The sequence below is a fragment of the Mesoplodon densirostris genome, chromosome 10 (genome assembly GCF_025265405.1).
Source record: "Mesoplodon densirostris isolate mMesDen1 chromosome 10, mMesDen1 primary haplotype, whole genome shotgun sequence".
In the NCBI taxonomy this organism is placed as follows: domain Eukaryota; kingdom Metazoa; phylum Chordata; class Mammalia; order Artiodactyla; family Ziphiidae; genus Mesoplodon; species Mesoplodon densirostris.
In genome coordinates this window covers 29,706,993-29,719,931 of record NC_082670.1, presented here as the reverse complement: position 1 = coordinate 29,719,931, position 12,939 = coordinate 29,706,993, and the positions used below count along the sequence as shown (strand labels likewise).

The 12,939-nt window shown below is 46.6% G+C and overlaps 1 protein-coding gene across 3 annotated transcripts in view; it reads right to left on the bottom strand.

Moving 5' to 3' along the window:
- Positions 1 to 3,415: 3,415 nt before the first annotated feature.
- Positions 3,416 to 12,939, bottom strand: part of RCAN2 (regulator of calcineurin 2) — a 258,974-nt gene continuing 249,450 nt past the window's right edge. For all 3 annotated transcript variants that reach the window (XM_060109751.1, XM_060109752.1, XM_060109753.1), the window contains one exon: positions 3,416 to 5,933. In XM_060109751.1, the coding sequence (XP_059965734.1) occupies positions 5,773 to 5,933 (161 nt within the window). In that variant the 3' untranslated portion in view covers positions 3,416 to 5,772. The remainder of the gene's footprint in view (positions 5,934 to 12,939) is intronic.

The window sequence follows — 12,939 nt, the reverse complement described above, 5'->3', positions numbered from 1 at the left end:
ACACTCTGTACCAGCCGATAAAGGAAGGTTTCCCTGCATCACCGACTTATTCTTCATCACCTGCTTTGTCTCCCCTTTCCTGCACCAGGGCCTTGTCAACGACTTGTGAAGGAATAAGAACAAAAAGAAACTTTTCTAGAACCATGAAAAGACACTGCGTACTGACATTGGTGCTGAGTTCGGTAGATAAGACTACAGTGATGAATACAGCTCTTCAAAGCTATCTTTTTCAAGGATGAAGTGGGCAGTAGAGGCTCAGGTCCCTCACACTGGAGTATCTGGACACGTAGGCCTGTGGCTTTGTGTTAGGATGTGTCTATTAAAGCGGCATCCGTCAGAAGATGAAGTGGGTCATACATTTCCTCTGCTGAAAACCCTTCTCATTGTGCTTAAAATGAATTCCAAGCCCCCTAGGTGGGCCTCCCAAGCTCTATGGAGCCTAAGCCCTGCCCCCTTTCCCAGACTCATCTGGGACCACACTTGCCCTCATCTCCTGTACCTCTGCCACACTGATGACACTCTCCAGTTCCCTCCAAAGTGAAGAGGCATCTCCACGTCCCCCGCCTTCCCCCTGCTGCCTGGACTCTTCCAGCGCCTCGATTGATGGCTAGTTTCTTCTCTGTTCAGCGTCAATGTTTCCTTTGCAGAGCGGCCTTCCCTGACCCTGAGCCTCTACTTTTATTCTCTGCCCTCATGTAACCGAGCAGGACCCTGTGGGGCCTTCCCGGGACAGGCCTTCCCCCGTATCCTGTGCTTTAGCTCCACTCTGAAGTACCTAGATAACAGTACTGATGCACATTTCCTGAGTTGTTCTACAGATGTAAAAAGCCCCACCACATGGAAGATGTTAACTGCTTGATGACGTGAGCACACAGCCCCGAGCCCTCCTGGAGCCTAAGGACTGATAATGTTGACCCCTGTGACACCACACTGTGACCTCACCATCAGCCAATCAGGGAACTGTGCACGAGCTGATCACATACCCTGGGACACCCCCTCCCTCACCTGGCTTTTTTATTTTTTTGTTTTGCGGTAAGCAGGCCTCTCACTGTTGTGGCCTCTCCCGTTGGGGAGCACAAGCTGCAGACGCGCAGGCTCAGCGGCCGTGGCTCACGGGCCCAGCCGCTCCGCGGCACGTGGGATCTTCCCGGACCGGGGCACGAACCCATGTTCCCTGAATTGGCAGGCGGACTCTCAACCACTGCGCCACCAGGGAAGCCCTCACCTGGCTTTTAAAACTGCTTTGCCGAAATCCTTTGAGGAGCTCGGGCTTTTTAGGGCACGAGCCACCCGTCTCCTTGCAGGGCCCCGCAAGAAACTTTTCCCCGCTCCTAACTCCAGCGCTCAGTTTGTTTGGCCTCCCTGTGCGTCGGGCACACCGACTTCCGCTAACACTACTACTGTGTTCTGGCTTTTCCTCACTGTGCCCACCTACCAGAATTTCTAATTATTGGTTTGCTTACTTCTTTGTTTATTGTCTCTTTTCCACACTAGACTCTACCCCCTGAACCGGCAGGGACAATATCCACCTTTTCCACCACTGGAACCCAGGGTCAGGCACATAGTAGGTCCTTGGTACATATTTGCCACCTGAATGAACAGTGCCTCACCCAGGGCTTAAGTCCTATGCTTTCTAGTTTATAAAATACTTATTTATAGATTGTAAAGGAAGGCTTTGTGCATATGGAAGTATCTCACCAACCTAAGATCCATGAGATGTGCTGTTAGGGTGAGAACATTCCAATCCTTTTTTACAACTAATGGTTCCTTCCCATTTTCATGGTGGTTTTGTTTCAGCTGAGGTGTAATTTACATATATACTGCATGCATTTTGAGTGAATTTTGCATATGCACATGTGCACAGAGGTCTAGATAGAGATGTAGAATGTTTATAGCCCCCAGAAGACTCCTGTGTGCCCCTTCTCAGCCGATATCCTCCAAAAGGTAGACACTATTATAATTTCTATCCATATAAGTCAGTTCTGTTTCTTAACATCATAAATGGAGTCTTACATCATGGACACTTTCATGTAATTTTTTGCTCAAAAGTATGATTTTGAGACCCAACCATGTTGTGGTATATGTCTGTAATTTGTGTTTTTAAATCACTTTGTAATATACCACAGTTTATTTATCCACTCAACAATTGAAGGTCATTTGGGTTGTACCCAGTTAATGGCTATTATAAGCCCTGCTACTGGGAACACTATTGTACAAGTACTTTGGTGGATGTGAGAACTCACATCTGCTGGGTGTCTGTCCTGGAGTGGAATCCCTCCCAGATCAGTCTACATTTAGCCTTGGTAGATATTACCAAACAGTATTCCAACGTGGTAGTACCAGTTTATACTCTGCCTTGACCGATACCATTAACACTTTGTATTTCCCCATACTTAATTTTGGCCATTTTGAATTGTGTATAGTGTGCTTATTTGAGGCTTTGATTTGCCTTTCTCTGATGAGAATTGATGTTGAACACATTTTAACATTTATGGGCCATAGGGATATTTCAAGTGTGCATGTGTAAGTGTTAATTGCCTGTATATTTGAAGTACCTGCTTAAGTATTTTGACCGTTCTTACAAAATGAATTGTCTGTCTTTTTCCTATTAATTTGCAGAAGTTCTTTTTACATTTTGGATGTGAGTTATTTAACAACTCTATGTAATTAAGATATTTATCTTCTCCCACTCTGAGGCTTTCCTTTTCACTCTCCTAATGGTGTAATTTGATGAACAGATACTCTTAATTTTAATGAAGGACAATGTACCCATCTTTTATGATAGTGCTTTCTGTGTTCCATGTAGTAAAATTTTGCCTACTTCAGGTCTATTACAGTGTTTTAAACTAAAGAATAAAGTGGGGGGCTTCCCTGGCGGCGCAGTGGTTGGGAGTCCGCCTGCCGATGCAGGGGACGCGGGTTCGTGCCCCGGTCCGGGAAGATCCCACGTGCTGCGGAGCGGCTGGGCCCGTGAGCCATGGCCGCTGAGCCTGCGCGTCTGGAGCCTGTGCTCTGCAACGGGAGAGGCCACAACAGTGAGAGGCCCGCCTACCGCAAAAAAAAAAAAAAGAAAGAAAAGAAAAGAAAAAAAGAATAAAGTGGGGGTTATATTAAAAGTGTCTGTGTACACTTGGAATGGCTTTTAGGACCAAGCTGGCTGAAGTGTGACAATAAACAGGGGGCTCCCCCAGACCCCTTATCAGAGCCCCTCCCACCCCTCCAAGCCGTGAATTCCTCTTGCTTCATGAGATGCTGCGAACGAGCTCCCCCCCACCCCATTTCAGGAAGAGCTCAGATGAGTTAATTTCATCTCTTGGTAACATCTTAGAAAGACTATAGGCGGAATCGCCCTCCTCCACAATCATCACTCAGAAATATCCAACTCAGGCAGAAAACACAGAAATTACACTACGTGGACAGAGTCATTCACCAGGTATATTTGAAATCTAAGCTCTTTGAGCTATACACGTGCACAAATGATTCAGTTGGTGGCAATCTCCCCCTCCTCCTCCATATTTAAACTTTTCAAACTTAAAATAGTGCTGAAGAGGTTTGCATCCTGTGGCTCACGGAGATGCTGAGGCAACTGTGACTTTCATGGTGCTCGGAGGGGCCACCGAAACCCTTCAAGGAGTCCCCCGTTTCTTCTCCCTCTCCTGGGACACGTGTTTCTCCCCACCTCCCCAAACCCAACCTCAGGAGAGAACTACTTGATCTGAGACAGATTAACATTGACACTTTGCAATAAATGTCACCAAGACTAACCACTTGGGTCATATATTCCACTGAGGGTTTTTTTTGATGACATACAATGGTCATTTCAACTTTTACTAAATTTTGTTGGAAATGTCTGATGGATCTGTTTTAAAACATTGAAAAGTCATTTCCAAATAGTTTCTCTCACCCAGATTTCTCTGGAGCCTGCCTTCTAAAAATTCTGACGCTTAAGAAGAGAATCAGCACAAAATGGACTGTAGTTCTCAACCTCTTCCACTAGAGGGCAGAATTCTCCACTATTAAATCTAATCTTTTCATTTGTCCATGAAAAACCAAAAACCTTCACAGCCAAGGAAAGTCAGAGCATTTGCTTGTTATATACTCCTCAGATTTTATTTTTCAAAGGAGCCTGCATTTTTCTATGGAAACTCAGGATTTTACAAGCAACGCTGTCTGTCCTTAGTTTCACCTGTACTGTATCCAGTACTATATTGCTATATTCACAGTAGAACGGACTTTTGTTTCTGAGTAATCAGTCTAATGTTTTAAGTTTCTGATGAAACTTACACCTTAATCAAAAACCACAACAATCCTTCCATCAGGTGGTTGTGTTATTGTTCTTGTGTGTTTTTCTGAGGCTTGGGTAATGAAAGTATTTCCCCACTCCATCGTAATTGGCATTTGCATCTAAAGTAATTCATGAATGTACAGGAGTAGACGAGGCCTGGCACATAGAGCAGAAGGTAATGGTTCTAGAGGTGTATCTTCTATAATGCACTTTGGGCTAGAGAAATAGAAAAATCACAGGTAACAAAACCAAATACGTTTCTGAGCAATATGGCGTTGCACGAGTAGGAATTGCATACATTGATCTCTCAGTCTTTCCCTTTGAATATGCTCAGTGGCTGCTACATTGATTTAGCTGCATTCCAATTGCCTGCAACCGACACTTGCTTCTTCGCTTTATTTAAAAACAACTGGTCTTGATAGCAAAGGTGTTGGCTAATCATTTATATATTGGCATGAGACGTTTTGTGCCCTTTCAAAATTCAGCATTATCCATAATAGAGTGTAATATTATCAGATTACCTGTATTAGCATATGAATGCATTCATAAGCAATGCACATATGTTTTAAAGCAGCTAATGGCTGAACAATCCCTAAATAAAAAACATCCAGATTTTTAAAAGCACAGCTGAAACATTTGTACAAATATACAAAGAGAAAAAAACAATCATTCAGACACCATGAAACTTTTGTGATAAATAGATTTGTCTGAAATCGGTCTCTATCATCCTGGACAAGCCTCCCCAGTGAGGCAGGGAAACTTCTACAATGGAATCGTGTTCAAAATCTACTGAGGGATGTCTTTGGGGCCAAGCTCAGTTTTTCCTCCAGGAATTTTAACAGATCTATGAAGTCTTTGACTCGAAAGAGTGACTACACCCAGACTTGTTAAGCTGGAGGATGCTGATAATTTTGCTAATCTAGATAGGACATGACTGGATGCTGACAATCTGTGACTTATAGTATATCGTCAAATCATGAAAATAAATGCTGGTGATCATGCATGTCCTGGGAATGTCGGGATGCAGAGGACTGAGGAGACCAGATAGGGATATCTCATGCAGTCAAAGTCAAGTTTACTTATGGTCCTACTTAAGTGGCCAGGAAAAAACAACGCACACACGTCAGGACTGGGACTGGAACGGCTCACAAGCAACACAGGTGCTATTTGTCACTGATGTCTCCGGCTTGGGTCAACATGAGAGCATGAAGGTTAGGCTGTGCTGATTGTTTAATAAGAAAATACTACTTTTTTTTCTACAATCTTCTAAATAATGTATTATACTTGATGGGTATGATATGATCAGGAAACATATCACCTTTTCCTAGCCCTTTTGTCCGAGAGGCTTGATTACAAGGAAGGAATCTCAAACAACCAAACACCCAGGGATTTAAAGGCAATTATTTTTTTTTGACAAACAAACAACAGGGGGGCAAAAAGCATGATAAAGAGGAGACGGGTATTCTCTTCGAGGTGGAGCAGTGAGCTCAGTTGGACACGGAGGGCGGCGGGCCGGGACGCCGGGTCTGGATGATTTTTGGCTTTGGGGACGTCTTTGGATCCTCTTCTTCCTCGATGTCACTGTCACACACGTGCACGACGACACTTGGGGTGGACTCAGTCCCTGCGTGGAGCTCATACTTCTCTCCTGAAAAGCAAAAGAAATGGGGGTAAGAAAGCGGGAGGGATTTCTACACAAATGATTTGGTGCAGTTTGTTTAGGAAGTGAGGGCGCATTTTACGTGTCTCAGGAGATGCTGAGTCTTCTCCAGGGGTGGTGTTGGAAAGTGAAATGAGATTGATCCGTCTCTGTATCTCAGCTCTACTGCCTGTCACCTGTACAGCCCTGAACAGGCCCCTTCACCTCTTTTAGCCTCAGCATCCGCAGTTGTAAACTTCAAAATGGTAATAACTACAGTCCAAAGGATGGGGGTGATGACTCAGTGGGCCTGTCAGTAAGTTACCAGTTTCTTTTCCAATTCCCAGCATTGCTGTTAACGGCTGAGTAATCCTGAGCCCATCACCTCACTCCTTCATCTTTTGGAGAAGTTCTCCAAGTTCTCCTCTTGCTGTACATTTCTTATGGCAAGAGCTGCCCCAGGATGGAATAAGGTCGAATCGCCGCTCGTCTGGGATTTGCAGTGGTTACATGGTAACAGGATTTGATGACGGTCAAGTTCCCTCCAGTTCCAAGAGTCTAGTAGTCTATTCTTTTTTTTTTTCTTTTTTTTTTCTTTTTTGTGGTACGCGGGACTCTCACTGCTGTGGCCTCTCCCGTTGCGGAGCACAGGCTCTGGACGCGCAGGCTCAGCGGCCATGGCTCATGGGCCCAGCCACTCTGCAGCATGTGGGATCTTCCCGGACCAGGGCACAAACCCGCGTCCCCTGCATTGGCAGGCAGACTCAACCACTGCGCCACCAGGGAAGCCCTAGTAGTCTATTCTTGACTGGCTCTTCTTGTAGTCAATTCACTATTAGCCAGCAGGCTTCCCGTCTGTCTCTGTTTCACTTCCGGGTGTATCTACTGAGCATCTCCCATGCTCTGGCCCATTGCTAATCATAAAGGATACAAGGCACATTCAGAAATATGTGTGTCTTCCCCAAGAGCACAGCCCAGTGATGGCACATGGAAACAGAAAGTACCACAAAATACTATGGTAAGCGCTGGGGTGGCAATATGTGTCAAGGACAGTGGTACCAAATTGTAAGGAGCAAGTAACTCTGAAAGGCTTCCCAATGGAGGCGACAGCTGACCTGGGTCTAAAAGACAAGTAGAAGGCGTCCAGGAGGTGGGAGGGTGCAAAGAGCATTCTCAATCTGCATGCTTGTAACTTCTCAGGTTAACTGCTGACATGCTTAATCTTCTTCCGACATCCTATCTTTCCTTTCCCATCCTTCATGAATGGGAAACACCTAAAAGCAATGTCTCCCAGACACCCTCCTGGTCAGTGGCTCTCCAGGTCTCACTAGATCAAGTCCTCATTTCTTAGACTAGGACAAAAGACTCTGCACAGTCTCTCACCAATCGTGACAGCCACATTGGTATACTCACCAAACCAGCTACTTTTATTTGCTATAGTCTCACCTAGTCCCCGAAGTCTTGCCCTCCCTCCAGGATCAAAGCCAGACACCACTCAGTCCTGGCATCTTGCCTGTCATCCTCAGTCTGCAGTGGACAGTGACCTTCTGGAGGGCCAGGGCCAGGACTGTCAGCGCCAGAGCTGGGGTAGCATTTATGTGCTCCTGTGTGCACCTTGGTAAGTGTCCGTGGTGAAAACAGCAAACGCTTGCAAGGCACGGTTTTAAATTTAGTGCTGACATTAGGGGCTGAGAAGCACTGACAATGCAATAAGCATCTAATCTTTTCTAAGTGATGCTGAGGAGGATGTAAATGTACAGAGTCATTTGTTGCTATGGGTTGAATTGTGTTCCCCACCCCCGTCCCTGTCCCCACCAAAGATGGTGAAGTCCTAACCCCCAGTACCTATGACCATGACCTTATCTGGAAATAGGCTCTTCACAGATGACTAAGTTAAAATGAGGCCATCAGGGTGGGCCCTATTTCAAAGTGACTGGTTTCCTTATAAAAAGGGGGAAACTAGGACATGGGCACTCATCCAGGGAGAACTGCATGTGAAGACTGAACTTACGTTGCCACAATCCAAGGAACGACCAGAAGCTACAAGGGAAGCCTGGGTCAGATCCTCCCCCAGCACCTTCAGAAGGAGCATGGCCCTGTATTGATCCAACATCTTGATCTCGGACTTCTAACCTCCAGAAAGTGAAGCAATACACTGCTGTTGTGTAAGCCACTCAGTTTGTGGTCCTCTGTTATGGTAGCCCTAGCAAACGGATACAGCCGTATCTTGCTAAGAGAGTTCTCTCTCTGTTAAGAGTCAGAGAAGTCTTTATTGGACCTCCACCCCGCCCCGAACCAACATCCTGGATGAGGGCACCAGATATTTCACAAAAATGGAGCATTACACCTCCAGCACTTCCCTGGATCTTGGCAGCAACAAAGAGGGCGAGAACTAGCTAGAGCCACAGAAATAACGGCCATAAAGACTCTATAACTTAGAGTCGAGATTGAGTGAAATTGTAGGTAGAGAGAGTTATGTGAATAAGGTTGACTTTTTTGATACAGAGAGCTGACGGGGCCGGTGTGGATTCAGGAGAGGAGAGTGACAAAAACAGGGGACACAGAGCAGAACTCATGCTAGGCTTTGCTTCCCTGCCGGCTAGCTGGGATGGATAGTCTGTCCGAACCTAACTTCCCTGTAATCAACACTGAACTTATTATCCTACATGCCCTTGTAGTTGGGATGTACACATTGACACCACCCACAGCTCACTGAATTGTGTTTGTTCCGTTCTCCTTAAAGCAATTTGTCATTTTTATCAAAAGCCCAAGGGCGAAGAACCACTGCAGACGTTGCTAAGGAGAGGAAGCTGTGTGCAGCTGGCTGCACCTGAGAGTTCCATGAGAGGCTCTGGGCAACAGGTGGGCAGACCTTGGTGGCTTCTTTGAGCAGCGGTTTTCAAACACCTGACAGCTTCCTGGGGGTGCTTGCTGCAAAGAGAGTTTACCAGCACGAGGATGCAAGTCTGCAACTTCAGATGTAGTGGCCTCTAGTTTGGTACCCAGCACCCCTAGGTGCTTCTCCGTGTTTCAGTGTCTGGGTGGACACTGTTACATGGTTTGGTGTGACAGGCCGGGGGCAGTGGTCCTGTGAGGATGCTGGTGTGCAAATAACTTGCCCCCTCCCTTCCTCCAGTCCACATCATAATTTTTCATTGGAAAATGATAATAGTGCGGGGAGAGGGTAGCAGAGGGAGGGATGCTGAAGATGCATATGGGAGAAGAAGCAAGACATCCCAGATCAGCTCTGCAGCCCCTCCCGGCCACCAGCACTCTTCGTCTTTGGCCTTCTCATCTTTGTTTCTGGGAGAACAGCAAATCCTGTGGACAATGATGGAGTTCATCGTACCCAGGGTTTCTAGAATTTTCTCTTTCCTCCCAGAACGCTTTGCAAGTCTGAATGAGAGACACCTTCAGACAAGAAACAGAGAAAGAAATAATTTCTGAGTAATCAGATGGGGTAGTTCTTGTTTTTCTGCACAGGATTCCTTCGACGTCCTCCCGTTTGGAGAAGCAGTGCCTTTTGCAGAGACACTAGTGGCTGCCGTGGTCCCCTCCGTTGCCCTGTTGGGTGTGATGCAGGCATGAGGCGAGCAACAGCCTCTCATCTTCTGATGGGGGGATGACAGAAGAGAATCTGCCATGGAAGATGGAGACCAAGGGACCTGGGGGTGCGGTGGTGACAGCAGGGACGCCAGCCAGGGGACTGACCAGATGTTGCCCTTTCTTCATCTGTTGGAAAGAAGCTAGCTTTAAAAAAAAAAACAGTAGTAAAATATGCATAATGAAGCTAGCTGTTTGATGAAACCCTTTCTCTGCCCTGGCTTGGATAAAGAACATTCTCTTAAAGACACCTCTAGTTGCAGTGGGTTTATCTATTTGAAAGGAGACGCTTTCCTCTTGGACTAGGTGTGCTGGGGGCACGCTTGGGATGCGGGCCACCCTGTGCAGGGCAACTTTCACACTGAGTTAACAAAGTCAGAGTACTTGGTAGTAGAGCTGTTTTACTGCTGTGACCCCATTAATGCTGACATGCCACTGTTCTGATTTTGGAAACTTTCTTACTATGAAAATCCGGCAGGGCTTCCCTGGTGGTGCAATAGTTGGGAGTCCGCCTGCCGATGCAGGGAACGTGGGTTCGTGCCCCAGTCCGGGAGGATCCCACATGCCGCGGAGCGGCTGGGCCCATGAGCCATGGCCGCTGGGCCTGCGCATCCGGAGCCTGTGCTCTGCAACGGGAGAGGCCACAGCAGTGAGAGGTCCGCGTACCGAAAAAAAAAAAAAAAAAAATCCGGCAAAGCCCAACAGCTGCTGAGAGCCCACAGAATCAAAAGACATAGCTTTGGTCTTGCTTGATTGAACTTTTCTGTTTCTGGCCTCACTTTCCCTTTGGGCTTCAGCTAATTCCTCTACCATGAAGGCTGACGTCAGTGCCGTCACCCCCTGGGGACCCACTGGGCTCAGGAGGCAACAAGGAGGGACGGCCAAGCAGACCAGTGTGTCTTTTCAAGGCCAAGCCAAGGCTCACCCTTCACACTCACAACTCTTCGAGTTCGTATTCAAACTGTCCTCTCCCCAGGCCTCAGAAAAGAGGCCAGGACCAGAAGCCCTCAGAAGAGGCATTGGTTAGGGTTTTCTACCTCCTTCCATGAAACAAATGCCCAGCCAAGAAAGTGTAAACTCCTCTGGCACGTGGTCACACGTTAAATTCTCATCCAGGCCTTTGGAACTGTCATGGGCTTGGGCACAGTTCAAAAGACGTGTGTACGTTTTAGCTTTCCCACTAAGCTACAAACCATTGAAGGGCACGTGTTTGTCCTATTTTCTGTGAACTCTCAGTGCCAGGACATAGGAGGTGTCACAGACACTTGCCATCTATCTGAAACACAACAGCAGCTATTTACTGAGCCCTTAGTAAATGCCAGACACAGCTCTAAGTACTTCACATAAATTGGATATTCAAATTACGGCGACAGCTCTGTAATGTGGGTTTCATAATGTCTCGATGATACAGGAGGACATTGAGATCACACAGGTTGTGAATGGCAGAGCCACGATTCAAAGTCAGGTCCACCTGACCTCAAAGAATGCGCTCATAATCCCTCTCCAGCCCTGCCTCTCACGATTCTACTGCCTTCAGATTCTACAAGAGAGTCTGTTGAAAGTCTGCTGAAAGGCCTGGTTTTAACTTTGAATATTCTCTCATGGCAACTCATGTTTTTGTGAACAGTCTGTAGCTAAAGTTGGGCATTTATTCCTTCTGCATCTTGCCCCTTTTGGTTTTGGCCCATTGCACATTATTCTACGTAAGATCTCCTTGACAATGAACCTTTTTAGAAGACAACACTTAGTCAATTATAAAAAATAAAGGGACTATAAATTATGGACTGAGATAATTTGCATCTCTTATGGTAACTTTGGACTCTGGAAATAGGTCCTCCATGATTTCTTGTTGCTTTACCTTTACTACCTCTCATATTCAAGGTGAATTCTCAACAGGAAAGTTACGTGTTGTAGTAGATCGACTGTGCTTTGCAAAGATGGTCATAATATTTCCTGCCCGACATTACTCTTCTAGAACCTTGCCACTCCTGCGCTGAGGACTGCTCCCTCTTTGCTCCTTCCCCTAAAATCTGGGCAGGCCTCTAGGATGCCTTGACTAATACAGTACGGCAGAAGCAACCAGTGCGACTTCTGAGTTAGGTCACAAAAATGCCAGGCACTACCACCTGGCTCTGCCAGGGTGCTCATGCTTGGAACCCCGCCTCCATATTATAAGGAAGCCCAAGCAGGACACAAAGAGGCTCCCACGGAGAGAAACCACAGCCTATCTGGGCTGCCAGCCAACAGCCATGCCAACTTGCCAGCCAAGTGAGTGAACCATCTTGAAAGCTGATTCGCCCATCCCCAGGTGAGTGGCCCCAGCAACGCTGCACGAAGCAGAGATGAACGACCCCCCTGGGCCCTGCTCCAAGAGCAAATTTGTGGGCAAAATAAATGATTGTTTTTGCTCAAGCCCTACATTTTGGTGTAGTTTGTTATGTAGCAATTGATAAGTGGGGCACAGGTCATGTAAGTTCTTTGTTCAAAAGCAAGCTAACCCCCTACAATTGAGTTGAAATTCATTGTCTCTGGTGATTTTTCCTCTTTTCTTCCCTGCTCATGTGCTATGTTAGAATGGATACTTCACCAGTTCCAGTGATTCCTTCAAGGGGAGGGAGTTCCATTAGCCCATCACTGGGACCCCTCTCTCTGGCGCCTCTTTTATTCCTCACCAGTGGAAGAGGAGTGACATCTAACGGGTACCTTTGGGGAAAGGAACTGGCAATGCCAGCTCACCCTGTGCCACCTCTCTCTTGATCCAGCCCTGCCTGCAAAGGGCTTGTGCTCTGCCGTGCTCTCGGCCACGTGCTAAGCCCAGCAGAAAAAGCCCTGCACTGTGGGGCAGTCTGACTGTTTCCGTCTCTGGGACAGGCTGGGTAAAACCGCATGGCTCTGGGTTTCACTATTTTTTTTTTTAAATAGGATTCCTTTGGCTAGTTTTTTTGGTTTTGTTTTGTTTTTTGTATACACCGTGAGGCTTGTGGGATCTTAGCTCCCTGACCAGGGATTGAACCTGGGCCCATAGCAATGAAAGCGCAGAGTCCTAACCACTGGACAGCCAGGGAGTTCCCTGGATTTGGCTATTAGGGAGCCCTGGCTGTCACTCATCTTGGCCACCTTCTCAGCGTTAGCCTTTCATCTGAAACAAAGCTGGCATTATTAATCTTATCTACCTTACTTCTTATCTAACCCTCAGCAAGTTCTGAACCAAACAGGAAAAAAGCAGGTGTCAGTTATTAATCTACACTGAATTTTAAGAATGGATGATGGCTTATCGAGGCAAGTACCAAGAGCCTCTCTAACTCGACCCTTGAACGCAGGGCCATGCTGTGTTTTGTGCTGAGTGCTACACTTCAGTTTGGATTAACAGCCCTTTACATTTGATTAAGAAGAAAACTGAAAATGCCAGTAG